Source organism: Engraulis encrasicolus, chromosome 5 (genome assembly GCF_034702125.1).
Source record: "Engraulis encrasicolus isolate BLACKSEA-1 chromosome 5, IST_EnEncr_1.0, whole genome shotgun sequence".
Classification (NCBI taxonomy): domain Eukaryota; kingdom Metazoa; phylum Chordata; class Actinopteri; order Clupeiformes; family Engraulidae; genus Engraulis; species Engraulis encrasicolus.
In genome coordinates, this window is record NC_085861.1 from 29,175,115 (window position 1) to 29,191,502 (window position 16,388).

General features: G+C 42.7%; 1 protein-coding gene across 1 annotated transcript; it reads right to left on the bottom strand.

The window, feature by feature from the left end:
* Nucleotides 1-399: 399 nt before the first annotated feature.
* LOC134449749 (NLR family CARD domain-containing protein 3-like) lies at nucleotides 400-14,642 on the bottom strand. Its single transcript, XM_063199858.1, has 4 exons — nucleotides 14,623-14,642; nucleotides 13,158-13,218; nucleotides 2,313-2,508; nucleotides 400-2,171 (listed from the first exon to the last, which is right to left on the bottom strand). Exons 1-4 carry the CDS (start codon nucleotides 14,640-14,642, stop codon nucleotides 400-402), a joined length of 2,049 nt encoding a protein of 682 aa, XP_063055928.1.
* Between the last annotated feature and the right edge of the window lie 1,746 nt (nucleotides 14,643-16,388).

Sequence of the window (16,388 nt, forward strand, 5' to 3'; positions counted from 1 at the left end):
TTTCACGTAGAAAGAAAGATAATGTTCAGAATATTTCATATTAACATGCAAATTTGTGGAGTAAGGTGTAAGAAGCGAAAGTGAGGGAGTTTTAAAAAGGATTAAAAGGTCTTACTGGAGTGTCTCTAGTATACATTTTGAGTTCCTCAGCGCAATACAAAGATGTTTGACTCCAACATCTCTAATACTGTTGTCACTAAAATCCAACGTCTGCACTTTTGAAAATGTGTTGCAGAGGACAGATGCCATCGTTTCACAGCTCATTTCACCGAGTCCACAGTTATCAAGCCTGAAACGGGATAACAACCATATATAACTACTGTTTAAAGATCAAAAGTATACAAAACACCGAACAGTCAACAGCTCTTATCCCCCTGAGAGTACTCCCTACCATCATACTTACAGAACAGTTTTGGATTCCTCCACAACTGGCTTCAACCTCTGGAGACCTTCATCAGATCCGACATATTTCTTCAGGTCAAACACATCCAGCTTCTGGTCTGATGTGACCAGCACAAAGACGAGAGCCGACCACTGGAGAGGTGAGAGCTGGGCTTCCGAAAGATTCTCTGCACCCAAGAAGCTCTGGATCTCCTCCACTAAGGAGTGGTCATTCAGTTCATTCAGGCAGTGGAATAGGTTGATTGTCCTCTCTGATGAAGGGACCTCCCTAATCTTGTCCTTAATGTAACTGATCGTTTCATCATTGCACATCTGCTTTTGTTCTCTCTGTAGTAGGCCATGCAGGAGAGTCTGGTTTGATTCCAGAGAAAGACCAAGAAGGAACCGGAGGAAGAGGTCAAAGCGGCCATCTTTATACAGCAGGGCTTTTTCCACAGCACTCTTGTGTAAGATGGTCATGGATCCTTCTTCGGGATTTTGGTGTCTGGAGATCACATTTTGACTTTCGTTCGCCATCATCAGAAACACATACAGAGCTGCTAGAAACTCCTGGATACTCAGGTGGATAAAGCAGAACACTGTTGCTTGAAAAATTCCAGATTCCTGTCGGAAGATCTGGGTGCAGACACCAGAGCGCACTGCAGCTTCTCTAGCATCAATGCCACAATCTTGCAGGTCCTTTTTATAGAAGATCAGATTTCCCTTCTCCAACTGTTTGTAGGCCAGCTTTCCCAGAGAAAGGATAAGCTTCTTGTTCCATTGTGGCTCAGGGTCATGCACATTATCAAATTTTTGACTGGCCTGTTTTGTTTGGAAGATCAGGAAATATGTGTACATCTCTGTCAATGTTTTTGGAAGCTGTTGTCCTCCTGAAGAGCCAAGAATCACTGCAAGAACACAAGCAGCGATCCAGCAAAACACTGGTATGTGGCACATGATGTGGAGACTTCTTGATGATTCAATGTGAGAAATGATTCTGCTGGAAAAACTCTCATCATTGAACCTGTTCCTGAAGTACTTCTTCTTCTGTTGGTCATTGAACCCATGGATCTCTGTGACAAGGTCAACACAATCGGGTGGAATCTGACTGGCTGCTGCTGGTCGAGAGGTGATCCAAAGTAGAGCAGAGGGAAGCAGGTTTCCTTCGATGAGATTTGTGAGGAGTACATCCAGGGAAGTTGGAACTGTCACATTGGTCAAAATTTCATTCTTCTGGAAGTTAAGTTGTAGTCGGCATTCATCCAGGCCGTCAAAGATGAACAATATTTTATACTTTCCTTGATTGCCAAAGGTTAAGGTCTTCAGCTCTGGAAAGAAGTGGTGAAGAAGACTCATCAAAGAGTGATGTTCATCTCTCACAAGGTTCAGCTCCCGAAAAGGCAATGGGAAAATGAAGTGGATATCACTGTTGTCTTTTTCCTCAGCCCAGTCCAAGATGTACTTCTGAATGGAGATGGTTTTACCAATGCCAGCTACCCCTTTTGTCATAACTCTTCTGCTTGATTTGTCCTGACCAGGTAAGAGATTGAAGATGTCCCTGCTTTTGATTTTTTTCTCCCTTTCAACTGGTCTTTTGGATCTGGACTCAATTTGCCTGACTTCATGCTCCTCATTTACTTTCACACTTCCTCCCTCTGTGATGTAGACCTCTGTGTAGATCTTTTCGAGCTGGGCAGAGTTTCCTTGCATGGCTATTCCTTCAACTACACGTTGGTACTTGTTCTTGAGATGCATTTTCAGTTCAGCCCGACAAAGTACATCCAGCTCATCTGGTGCACAAACAAAATGAATATTAACAACCACTGACACGAGCAATAGCAACTTAACCTTTTTCATAATGGTATACCTAAATGATTCAAATAATCTCATGTCATTTCCACATATTATGAAAAATAATGAACAATTCCTACGTTCTTTCAGTTTGTCAGCCAGATCCATTCTCTCCATCTCCCATAGGAAGTGCAGTGCCATCTTGAGAGCTCCTTCTCTGGCATCACTCTCATCCTCATCTTTTCTCTTTAAGTTTTCTTGGTAATGTGGACGAAGAATCATCTTAAATCTTTGCAGCTCATTCTTCACAAATGTGATGATCTTTGTCTCAATCACCTGAAGCACACCATACAAGGACAAATTAATCCATGTATATTAGGGTGAGCATATACCAACATGTGATAATGAGGATTTTTTCCAATTCAACCAGGTGATTACAGAATATAGGCCTACAGGTAAAGCCACTCTGCACACAAACGGTCTAATCTCCTGCCCTCTGGAAAGAGGTACAGGGGCCTCCTCTCCCGTAACACCAGACTAGCAAACAGCTTCATAGACCAAGCCAGAATCCTGACCCCCCCCCCACACACACACACTACTGGATTGCACATTCTATCTGCACTAACAAAACACACATACGCACACACGCATGCACACGCGCACGCAATGTTACTGCTGCTTATCATGCCTGTGATTAGGGCTCTAAATTAACTTTTTCCACCACCAGCCAATTTGGCTGGTAGATATTTTTTCTTACCAGCCAAACAGAAGTTCAACTAGCCATTTTTTTTATCTTGCCAAAATAAACTATGCGTTATGTTTTTTTTAAATTATTTTTTATTAAACTATTTCCACAACACAGATAAAGGATATAGGCCTACATAGACCTACTATTATATATGCTGTAGCCTACATTTTAAAAACATTTTTCAACTTCTGTTTATTTTTTATTATTCAATCCATTTAATCGGTTCCTCCATTTCCACTGAGAACAGTGAATCACATTACATATGCCAGACCTTTAACATAGCACTACCAAATAGGCCTACAGCTAACACTACAAACCTTCCCTCAAACCAAGCCTACAGTACATACAGTCGGTCCCCCTACAATGCACACCCTTTACCGAGGTAATGCCACGTCATCCACCTCGGTACGTACCGGGCCTAGCTGCAGTGTACCCAAACAACCGCCGGGTGGCACTTGGGAGCGCTTGCTGTACTTGGTAGCGCATGTTCAGGTTTGTATTGAGAGATCAATGACCCAATAACCCATAATCCAGAAGGATTTAAAAAAAACTGTATATATATATATGATATCTCTCTCTCTCTCTCTCAATACACATTCACTCACGCGCACACACGGGCGCGCACACATACACATACACATACACACACACACACTCTCTCTCTTTCTCTCTCTCACTCTCTCTCTCTCTCTTGTTCATATCAGATAACCATAGCACAGAGTGGTGAAGAAGCGCAAATGTGTTGGCAACATTTATTACCATATGGAATATTTTAGACGATGTTGACGGCATATTAATATGCTCATATTCACCAGCACGCACCGATTCAGCGGATAACGACATGCCTAATTAAATTGTGTGAGAACACCTCCAGGAAGTAGGAAGAGTCATAAAAAGAATAAATAGCCTAATGAATTTTCTTTTCTTTTTTTTTAATGATGATCGGATGAATTGCCATTAATGTGCAAGCTCTATGTGTAGACCTAAATTGAGTGTAGCCACAAGCCCCTATACCGATTCTCGCATCGCAAGATTTGAAACGTCTAATATTGCAACTTCAAACTTGTTTTCTGGATGTGGATACTTTTTTCGTTTGGTAAAAATTACGGAGAGTGCAATAGGGGGCCTAAACCTCACTGCAGTAACCTACAGCGCCACGTTTAAGCGTTGGCTATTTATCTTACATCGCCAACAGCTGGGGCGATAACCTAACCTACACTTCCGTAATGAATTTAATGTTGTCACATTGGCAAAAATTAGCAAGCGATTGATATTGCTGTTTTCGTGCTCAAATTAAGTGTAAGCAACTGTCGGGGTACAGGCGCACACATGCGGAACTCTGGTAGCCATAAGAACAGATGTCACGTGTCAGATGTCACATCCCCACCTGCATTTTTTGCTGTTTGCTATGACTAATCAATGCACCGAGTGTAGTGTAGGCCTATGCCATTAAATTATGCCCAAAAAGTATGCAAACAATGTCTGCGCAGCCAGGGATTCTCTCTCTCTCTCTCTCTCTCTCTCTCTCTCTCTCATTCACTCACTCACACACACACCCGCGTGTTCATATAGGCTAGGAGAGGACGTTAATTTGGCATAGGTCAACTGCAAGGGACTACTAATTTGTGACTTGAAGTTGACGTGATGTGTGAATAATTACGCTATGCAACAGGCATATTTAGCCGCCCATTGAAAGGCGCGTACTCAGTCATTTTTGTGCTCATCTTATTGTGGTAGCCTGAATGTGACTGTCGTGCCGAAAAGCGAGTCCCTGCCAGAACAAGAGTGCCCTCATTGAAACCAATGTCATTTTTTGAGAGAAAAATATACTCGTTTTTGCAGAATGAATTACATAATATATGAACTAAAATATGCTTATGAAATATTACTCGTCCTCCACTTAATATGAGCTATTTGACTGAAACCGCAACATTTGTTATGACAATTATTCGATTCCTTTATGGAAATAATAGCCTACTGAAATTGTAACCAGCTCTTTGTAGCCTAATTCTTCCAGAAGGAATGCAGATGCTTTATGGATATGCTTTCCATCCATGCACTCTCCGTGCAGGGGTGGTGGAAAGACACCAAACGTGCCATCACCATCCCCCCGGACCCACGAAACCCACTGCGCTCCGAAGTTGAATTTCTTTTACTGTATTGCTATGTGTGCATAAAGCGCATGTTCGATTTGCTGTAATAGGCTACGACCAGTAGCCTCGACGTGTCTGTCTTTTCTTTTCCTTCTTTCAATATTTAGTAGGCTAACATATGTTTAAGCCTAAAAATATAATAAATAAATAGAAATAATTTGGTATCCATGTCTGGTTAGGGACTGTTCGTTATTTATTTTCGGGGTCGTCGGAAGATGACCACCTTTGATCGTCAAATTTTGCATGACCCTCCCCTAGCGAGCTTCAAAACTTTGATGACCCTCCCCGCGACGCCGTCAAAAAATGCATGACCCTCCCCTAGGGAGAATTAAGAAATAGCCTTATCCTGCCTTATTTTTTATGTTGATTGACCAACGCTGCTTAGCGAAAGGGCCGTTTCTGAGGCTATGTTACATTGAAACATACAACAAACAAGGCTACTTTGAAATGCTTTTTGTAATAAATGGGCCAAACATTTTTGGATGACCCTCCCCTAGCGAGCTTAAAAAACTTTGATGACCCTCCCCGCAGCAATGAAAAAACTGACACGACCCTCCCCTATTTTCTTCCGGTGACCCCAAAAATAAATAACGAACGGTCCCTTAGCGTCTGGGCATTTGTGGTCTTTACCTGGTTCTCCGCACCATCTTATGACAATGTTGAACAATGTTGAACAAAAAAAACGGATGCACACACGTCATACTCTTTTATTACCTCATATTGTTTTTATTGTATTGATTTTTAATTCTGTGTATAAACAAATAAACGTAGGCTAAACTTGAAATTTCAGTAAGAGTGTAAATTTATTTTACAAGTAGGCCTACAGAGTTTTAGTAGACAATGCCTACACAGCAGCCTTTACAAGTTGCCTAATGTAGGCTACACTGCAGATAAAGACAGCAGAAAACATCCTTTCTGCCCGGCTTAACCAGAATTGCGTTCCGTCCCTTTCGCTGTGTCTCCTGCGACTCGGCCTGTTGTTTGTGCAGTAGTGCGCTGTTTCCCTTCACCTACCAGTGGGCTCACCACCTAGATCGATGATTTGGTCGATGACTGTTGGCCTATCCAGGTGACTGGACACATAAAAGACTTTGTAAGGATTTATTTTTAGGCATAGCCTACTTAGATTTTTTTGAATGCCGCCTTTGTCCTGGGTGAATTCTGAATCAAGACCAGACTGCGTTGCTGCACCCTTGTTGAGTCACTAGCCAACTGCACTTTTTGCACCATGGGATTTACAGTATGGACACGGGAGTAAGGACATAAGTAGGCTAGGCTAGGCCTACACCTGGACACTTAAAAGACTTTGTAAGGATTTATGTTTAGGCATAGTTAAATAAACATTCAAACATTCAAATAAACATTCTAACTTTTGAAACAATATCCATACTCTGCCTTGCATCTCTCGTCTGTGTGTGTGTGTGTGTGTGTGTGTGTGTGCGCGCACACGCGCTCGTGAAAAAAAACTCTTGGCCGCAAACTGTTAAACTCACACGGCTTGGAGGGGCGCTTACATAAATGTCAACTGACTACAGTCTTCAACTGTGTGACGCTATGAATGTTTGTCTGTGGGGGAGGGGGTGATTAAACCCCTACACGCACACAAAAGAGCTCGTGGTGTGACAGGTTATCCAGCCTCCGAAGAAGGAGTCATAGTTCACAAGTGTTCACAAGCACTAATGATAATAATAATAATAAAAAAAAAACGTCTTTTTTATTTTATTTAGCCTAATTGTAGGTAGGCCTATGCAAACTGGATTGGGAGATGGTGAATGAAAGACAAAAAAAAGTCGAGTTTAAATTCACATGGTGGTCTTGTTTAGGGCTCACACTTGTGTTATTATCAAATGCCCTATCAAATGCCCAATGCTAAATAAAACATGCAATTTGCTGACTGTATTTCTACTACTACTAAAACTGGGGGATGGACAAGCACGGAAGCACAAACAGACGCACACAGGCAGACGCTTGGAGGGGCGCTTACATAGATGTTAACTGACTACAGTCTTCAACTGTGTGACGCTATGAATGTTTGTCTGTGGGGGAGGGGGTGATTAAACCCCCACACGCACACAAAAGAGCTCTCTCTCTCTCTCTCTCTCTCTCTCTCTCTCTCTCTCTCTCTCTCTCTCATGCTTGGTTGCCATATTAAAATCAGGTTTTAAGAAGAGCACACACAATCGAATCGAAAGTAGCCTATAGCCAAATATTTTAATTAAATTCGGGCGGTTGGTTGAATCATTCAAATAGCCTAATTAAAAATAGCCTATATAGTAGCCTATATAGGCCTACCACCAACAAAAATTATGAAATAATGAAAACAAATTATACTCTGTAGCCGCCTTAACAATTATTAATTAATGAATTCGAAAAAAAAATAGGCCTAAGCAAAAAAAAAAAGAATTTCCCACGGCACTAGTGTGCCATGGCACAGTGGTTGGGAAACACTTATCATACGACTGCTGTGTTTTTAAAAAAGAAAAGGCAGTGCACAGCCTTTTGTGACACATCGTGGTGTGACAGGTTATCCAGCCTCCGAAGAAGGAGTCATAGTTCACAAGTGTTCACAAGCACTAATAATAATAAAAAAAAAAACCTGTCTTCAACCTATTAGGCCTATCCTGAGGATATCCGTTCCTGGCATGAATGCAGAATAATAAAAACAAAACACCGTCGACTGGCGGTCTTGTTTAGGGCTCACGCGTGTGTTATTATCAAATGCCCAATGTTACTTGCAACAGAATGTCGTCGCCAAATTTAAAATTCGATCTCTCTCATGCTGGCGTTACGGGACACACTTAATTACAATGGTGTTCCTGTCTGATTGAGTCGGTTTTAATTGTCTTTACCGGTTCAAATTGTAGGTATGCAAACTCTGTATCCTGAGGATACCCGTTCCTGACTTGAATAATGCCGAATAAGTTAGGGACGGATTGGGAGACGGTGAATGAAAGACAGAAAAAAGTCGAGTTTAAATTCACATGGTGGTCTTGTTTAGGGCGCACACTTCTGTTATTATCAAATGCCCAATGTTACGTGCAACAGAATGTCGCCGCCAAATTTAAAATTCGATCTCTCTCATGCTGGCGTTACGGGACACACTTAATTACAATGGTGTTCCTGTCTGATTGACTCGGTTTTAATTGTCTTTACCGGTTCAAATTGTAGGTATGCAAACTCTGTATCCTGAGGATACCCGTTCCTGACATGAATAGTGCCGAAATAAGTTAGGGACGGATTGGGAGACGGTGAATGCAAGACAGAAAAAAGTCGAGTTTAAATTCACATGGTGGTCTTGTTTAGGGCTCACACTTGTGTTATTATCAAATGCCCAATGCTAAATAAAACATGCAATTTGCCGACTGTATTTCTACTACTACTAAAACTGGGTGATGGACAAGCACGGAAACACAGACAGACGCACAAGCACAGGCAGACACTGCTCTGCAAAAGCAGTGCTATACTGCCCCCCGCATTCCGAATGGCCACAGGGTGTAATGATCACGGTGCGCTGCCGCGGCACGGCACGGTAATGAGCAGATTGAAGTTACACCATCTGTAACAAACCTCACACAAACACAGCATGCCATCAACATACTGGCAAATATCATGGACCATGCACAGAGGAGAGGGAGCGGAGGAGAAGAGAGGAGAGGAGAGAACCCACATGTGTGCACGCACACGTTGTGCAATAAAGTTTAGGGCCTATGATGTCTTGTGTGTTTATGTACAGACACCTTCCTCCAGCAGCTCCACGCGCAACAAAATGACAAGTAGCGATTACGCCATGTCACAGAAATGTTCGTCGCTTTCTTTTTTACTTCCATAGAGTGTTGGTAGTTTTTTTTGATAATGCTTTTTTCACGCACTCTCACGTCCATGCAAGGTCTGCCCTTCTTTCCGATGGAGTGGGCCTTACGAATCAGCAACTCCATGCAATTTTGCCAGGATTTAGAAAATGTCAGACTACTTCTGACTGACAGCTACGCTCATAAATTGACAGACAGCTCTCCTCATCTGTCCTTGTCGCATTCGCTCCACCACACCACTCCATTTAACGTCTCTATTAGCCTACGTGCATTCACCGACACAGAACCTTTGCCGTAACCACTACCACATTCTTTATCACCCGTACAAAATATACAACGCAGAAGTAACCCGCGCTAGTCCTAATATAGAAACTGGTTTAAGCGCGAGCCGCGCAACTCTTTTAAAATCCCTCTGCTCTTCAAACAAGCAGTGGCTCCCTCTGGTGCATACCCACTTTTTAGCTGTCTAGCTCTGATTCAAACTGTGTTATTTATTTCTATGCGACATGGTAATACCACTATTTAGACATTTTGTCATACTAAGACAATGTAAATATTGCACACATACAAATGACTTACTTTATTATTTATTAATATTTCACAATACCACTATCACTATAGAACTGTCACACTAGGGCATTATTGGAAATGCACAGCAATACTTCTTTTTTAATTTATGCTCTCTATGTCTTCTGTTGCCCAGTCTAGACTCTTGCGCTTTAAATGTCTGTACCGGTGTATTGTATGGGTACTCTAGGTGTATGTGTTCTGTCTATGTCTATACCTTAAGTATGACTATGTCTGCATGGGTAAGTAAGAAACGTATTTCAATTCTTTGTATGACCAGAGCATGTAAAGAAATTGACAATAAAGCCAACTTGACAGCATGTAAAGAAATTGTCAATGAAGCCGACTTGTCTTGACTTGAAAAGCAGGTAATTTGGAATGTGTGATATGTGGCACTGACTGGACTGTAATGAAAGACTACAGGTTGCTCATCACTTCCTATACAGCAAAGGCAACATGCAACTGGGAGATATGTTAATGGAGTTAGTCATGATGTGAGTCTACTCTGCAGACAACTCCTCCGAAACGTTTGTGGGCTTTGGCTACATTGACTTGGAATGACTCCTGTAAAACTGTGCAAGTTATTGTCTCTTTGTCTTTTAATCTTTTTTCACCTTTTCATCCAGCTCATTGTTGTTTTCCACAAGCTTGTTCATTGTATTTCAGCTTCATCTAGCTGTTGATTTGTTAATCAGACGGATTCTATTTTGCTATTTCAGCTCATTCATTTACCCGCAAAATATCAGCTCTACACACAATGCCATCAGCAGACCCGTTGCGTTAAGGTAAGCAATGTAGGCAGTTGCCTAGGGCCCCCGAGTAGGAGGGGCCCCCAAGGACGACAGGTTATGTATTCAACAGCAATGACGATTTTAAATAGCTGTATAATAAGGCAGTGTCATCTGTATGAAGGGCTCTGCTGCGAGGGAAGCAACAGCGCCTACCTAATACCCCATGCTTGTGGGATAGCTGAATTGTAGCACAATGGTCACTTCCTTGCTATAATTAGCCATAAAGGGGATTACAAACTGGAACTTGTGGAAACGCGTGGATTACAGTGAGGGGATAGCATTCTGAGGTCAAGACAACGCAAGGTAAGGGCACTGATATTTGTCCCTTGTAATTGACACAGAGTCAACCACGGAGTAACGCAGGTGGCTGTTCAGTCATCCTTGGTGGCCGCGTTTGAACACACCCTTTCTGGAATGATGGCTGCGGTGCAGTGATGTATTAGCCTGTTGAATGCAATTAATGTGAATTGTTGCTGTAAACGGTATTACAACACAAACATTTGGATTGTATTCTCAAGTGTGTGATGGATGCAATAGCTATGAAACGCAGCGCGGTAGAAACATGATTGAGTAGTAGCAGGGAGGTTGTCTGAAGAGCTTAAAGAAATCACCGTTTGAGAGCGTTTTTATCAAAAAAAATTCTCTTCTGGGGGAGACCCCCCTCGGTTTGGTTACAGAATTCTAGCTTCAATATCACATCCCCCAAAACCGCCAGTGTGCCTGTTCATTAGTCTTTCTCAGTCTTTCTGGATTGTACAGTTTTATGAGTCAACAGGCCTTGTTCTTTTTGCACAAATGGTGCACCCTCGGTTATATTTTAAAAGTGGTTGGAAAGATTAGACCTAACTCTTTAATTTGTCATAGGGAATACAGATCATGATTTTGGCGTGAATTGGGCCATATAGGCCTACTCTCATGTGACATATAGGCCAGAACATTCAATTAGCCTTCATGAGAAATTACGAGCCTATTGAATTGAATGGACTATATTTGCCTAGGTCTTTCTTCATGAAGTTTCATAAAATGAACTGTAGGGATAAGTTCATGTAATCATAATAACTAGATTTCATTTCCTCACCAAAAATGCTGGCGTATGCTTGCTCATTATGCATTTGTTGGCCTTCATGCATGTGGTAGTGGGGCAGTCATGGGTAAGCGGTTAGGGCGTCAGACTTCCATCCCAGAGGTTGCCGGTTCGACTCCCGACCCGCCAGGTTGGTGGGGGGAGTAATCAACCAGTGCTCTCCCCCATCCTCCTCCATGACTGAGGTACCCTGAGCATGGTACCGTCCCACCGCACTGCTCCCCATGGGGCGCCACTGAGGGCTGCCCCCTTGTACGGGTGAGGCATAAATGCAATTTCGTTGTGTGCAGTATTCACTTGTGTGCTGTGGAGTGCTGTGTCACAATGACAGTTGGAGTTTCCCAATGGGCTTTCACTTTCACTTTCACTTGCATAGCCTACACAACACTGTCTAGGTAGGCCTATTATGTATTGTCGTTCCATTAGGTTTACATGGATTCTGTGACATTATGTTGTAATGGTAGCCATCCAAAAATGGTCTGGCCAACTGAAACAGGAATTCTGGCGCCGTGGCTGCCCTGTCTATCCCCCCCCCCCCCAAAAAAAAAAATGTCCTAGGGGCCCGACAACCCCTTTGCCTAGGGCCCCCAAAATCCTAGAAAAGGGCCTGGCCATCAGCCACGTTGCAACTCACTTTGCTCCGACCGATACCGGAGAACTTCCCAGAACCAACACCAATAATGAATGTTTGCCGAGTAATCACTGAGACACAAGGCAGTGCTACCCCATCTCTCTATTTAACACACAAGTGGCCGATTGGTTGGCTGTCTTGTTAAGCCTACATAGGGGACTGGACGCTCAGAGAAGCACTGTGTGTGTCATGCGATTATGCCGTGTTTCCTTACACAACCATACTGTACTACATTTCTTAGATTATTGCTACGTGAATGAACCATCAGGTGTGCAATGTATGCTTTGGCAATTTCTTTACATGCGCTGGTCATACAAAGAATTGAAATTACGTTTCTTACTTTCCCATGCAGACAAACATAGACTCTCTATACTCTAGGTGTGGACATAGACAATTAGACAAAGACAGTACCTGTATACATAGTACATTAAACCTAGAGTATCTACAAAGTATACAATACCCATACAGACATATGAAGTGCAAGACTGGGCAACAGCAGACATACATAGAACATACATTAAAAGAGGTAGTGTTGTGCATTCCAGTTATGTCCTATTGTGACGATTCTGATATAGTAGCATTTTGAATAATAATAAATATAAAGTAAGCAATTGTAATGAGCAGTATTTACTGCTAGTTGGCAGCTGGTCTTTCAGTACAGTCATTCAAGTAACAGACATGAAGTAGCAACTGTGTCAACGTGTGTGTGTGTGTGTGTGTGTGTGTGTGTGTGTGTGTGTGTGTGTGTGTGTGTGTGTGCTTTGAGTTAGTTCGGGGGGTGTGTGTGTGTGTGTGTGTGTGTATGTATGTGTGTGTGCGCGCGCGTGCGTATGCTTTGGAGTCAGTGCAGTGTGTATTGTGTGTGTGTGTGTGTGTGTGTGCGCACGCGCTTTTGAGTCAGTGCAGTGTGTGTGTGTGTGTGTGTGTGTGTGTGTGTGTGTGTGCGCGAGCGCTTTTGAGTCAGTGCAGTGTGTGTGTGTGTGTGTGTGTGTGTGTGTGCGAGTGTTTGTTTTGAGTTAGTGCAAGTAGATTGTGCATATGAATTCTATGAAGAATCTTATTTTTTGTTTAACTCCTGTTTCAAATGGTCACTGTCCTCTCGATCTAGCATGATTATGCCTGAGGACTGAAGTATTTGCCATGAGTTTGGTTCATTCATATTGCAAACGATGCACTGAACAGATTCAGACACATTCACTGACCTGGAATACATGAGTTAGACTCTCCTGCTCATGCTGAACACTGGTACCTTTCTTTGGCTTTCTGAAGAGAAAACAGAGTAAACACAGACCGTTTACACATAATCAATAATTAAATAGTATAGAAAGAGTCACAAAGCTATTATAGCCAAGTCGCCTAATTCCGCCCGTCTCCCAATTCCGCCCGCCTACTTATAAGTGATGATAGTTAATTATGTATCCACTGTTTAAGTCAGGAATGGATATCGACATGATACGGAGTTTGTATGCTTACAATTTGAAACGGTGATGACATTTAAAACCGAGTCAAACGGCCATAAACAGCATTGTAATGAAGGGTGTCGTAACGGCAGCATGGAACTTTAATTTCACGAAAACATTCTGGCTAAAAACTCGCCCTGGCCACTCCCCTTTAGGACCAAAATTATTAAACCGTTTCCACAGTAACGACCAAACTAATCACAGTTCCTGCATCGGTAAAGCCAGGACTACAAGTGTGAACGAAATCAGCAAAACGGCATGAAGGAATAATAAACAGTAACGGAAATACCGACGTGGCCTGAAATCAAGCGGACGGAATTGGGAGCCTTTTGCCGGTGAATTGTGCTGAAACTGGTCGGTGGACATGCTGGACGTTATCGCCAAATTACGATAGAAAGGGCTACCAATGTTAGCTAATATTGCTCATTACCCATTCTACACAGTTGCCGCTATCCAAAAATATACGATAGCATAATTAAATAGTATTTGAAATAGTGATATTATCAGGGGTGCACATAACTTTTTTAGGGCGTTACTCATATGCGCACCAGCAAATATGTTTTGGTACGCACCTCATCCGCGGTTTAAAAAAAAAAAAAAAGTCCACTGTCCGCAGTGTCGGAGGATAAAACATGATCACCACGAATGTTGACACATGTTGTTTGAAGGCTAATGCAACTGGTGCAAGGTAGCCTAATCAAAAAATGTGTTAGTTTGGTATTCTTTAAATCTTAATTAGCCTACAAATGGCCAACATGTCATCTTCAAGTTAAGTGATTCTTGTCTGAATTTCATCTGTTTTTGCCGATTTCGCCGTCATGCCTGGTAACTGACGCACAGACGGGGAATAAACTTGTATGCGGTGTCCGTTATGGTGGTCCCATATGGTGGGAGGAAGCTGGCGAAATTAAGAAGTGGAGCTGGCCGGGAATTGCGTGCATTTAAGAAGCCACGCGCATGCATGCATGCTTTCAGTTAACTTCGCTTCGGAGTTGCCAATGAGAATGACGGGGGTGCGCGTCCATTTTCCGGAGTTAACAGAAACAGACGGCACAATTCCATAATGATGGAGGGAGAAGAGAGCCTCAGGAGCTCAACTCGGTCGCGCTCGCCCCGACTGTCGTTAGATTTAGGCTACAGTTGATATGCGTGTGACATGTCTATTTTTATGCATTCATGAGAAAACGGGACACATCGCGTCCCTTACCTGTTCAACACGGAACGCATGATTCCACTGTCACATACGGAACGATTCCGCATTTCAAGGGACTAGCACTACAATTCTGTCCGATCATCATTAGCCTTAAGCCACGGCACTTGGAGCCACTTCTCGGAAAGTTTTTTTTTCAATCTCACTCAATTTTCTTTGTTGTTGGCGAAACTCCAAAGAAACTGATTAGGCTACTGTTGTCTGTTTGTTTTTGGACATGTTTGACCATTCACCAACATCAACAGTCTCTTTCTCTTTCTCTCATCTTTCAGGAGGGATAGTCAGTACGCAAGTGCGCTGTAGTGACCAAGGTGGCAGTACGCATTGCTAATTTTTGGTGCGCATGCGCACCTGCGTACCAGTTATGTGTACCCCTGGATATTATCACGTTTTCAGTGAAGTGATCAGTGAAGTGGACGGAATTTGGCGACCTTACTATAGTTACTATACAATCTGTAAGAACAGTGACCTCTAATATTTTCTCAGTGGCTGTAAGCCACAGACACAATTACTTGTGTTGATTTGTAGTTTCTTACTGTAGATGAGCCCGTCGATGGGCCTATTAAGTCTTCTGTGGAGAATTTTTTTGTTTCATTTTAGTTTTCTTAATCTTCTACTATTCTTATATTATATTCTCATTTTATTCTCATGATTTGGCTGGGGAAGTCCCCATATAGTGACATATTCTTGTGTGTAAGCTTTTCTGTAATGGGTCACGGGACACTCAACATTATTGGAAAAATGTGCATTCACTTGGTGTGGCTGCTGAACAACGAAATATGAAATTGCATATGCTGGACAACAAGACAATGGACAGTGGGCATCTGGCCATGCGGGACCCCACATGCGCAGAAGAAGCTCATGCCATGGACTGTGGGGGAGGGAAATGGTTAAATAGGGTTGCCTTTTGTATCCACTTCAGAACTTGCTGGGTGGAATACTTCCTGTCTCCACGCAGTAACTTCTCCGGCCGTTAACAATAAAATCTGCAGTGCTTACCACCTGAGTTGCTTGTCTGCCGATATTAAAATTATTACTACATTTGGTGTCAGAAGTGGGATGGATATCTCAGGTAACGCAGGAGAGGACATTCAGCTGGACTTCAATTGACCAGGCCAAGCGGAGTCCCGTTGTGACTCATCCACTGGAGGACTTCTCCTGTGTGCCCTGATACTCCACCCAGTATCTGCGGCCACAGGCAACTCAGCGGTGAGTTAAATTCTTCCTGAAATGTTTGCATGTTTTATGACAATTGTATATACTAGTTTGGCTGATGTGCTGCTGATGAAATTATATCAGAGAGCAAAAGCTTGTAAAGTGGCAAGCTAGCTACAGTTGTACTGAAATCTATATATATAAGTGATCACTGGATCACTGATCCTGCGAGAAGGGTTGCTTAATCCAAACAATGCAGCAACCAGACGCAAACAAGTTCCTTCTGGACGCACTGCAACAATTAAAATCTGAAATGGTCTCCCACTTTGATGCAAAGATGGACGATTTACAAACCAAATTGAACAAAATAGATATATCTCTGTCCACCCTGGGCGAACACATATCGGAGCTTGAACAGAGAGTCGGGAGCAATGAGGATAATATATCTGACCTTGCGAGGCGTATCAGTGAACTGGAAAAAGACAACGCTTACCTGCGTGAAAAGGTGGAGGACGCTGAAAACCGAAGCAGGTCTAATAACCTGCGCTTCATTCACATTCCCGAAAAATCTGAGGGCAGTGACACCCGTGGATTTATTGCTGCTCTGA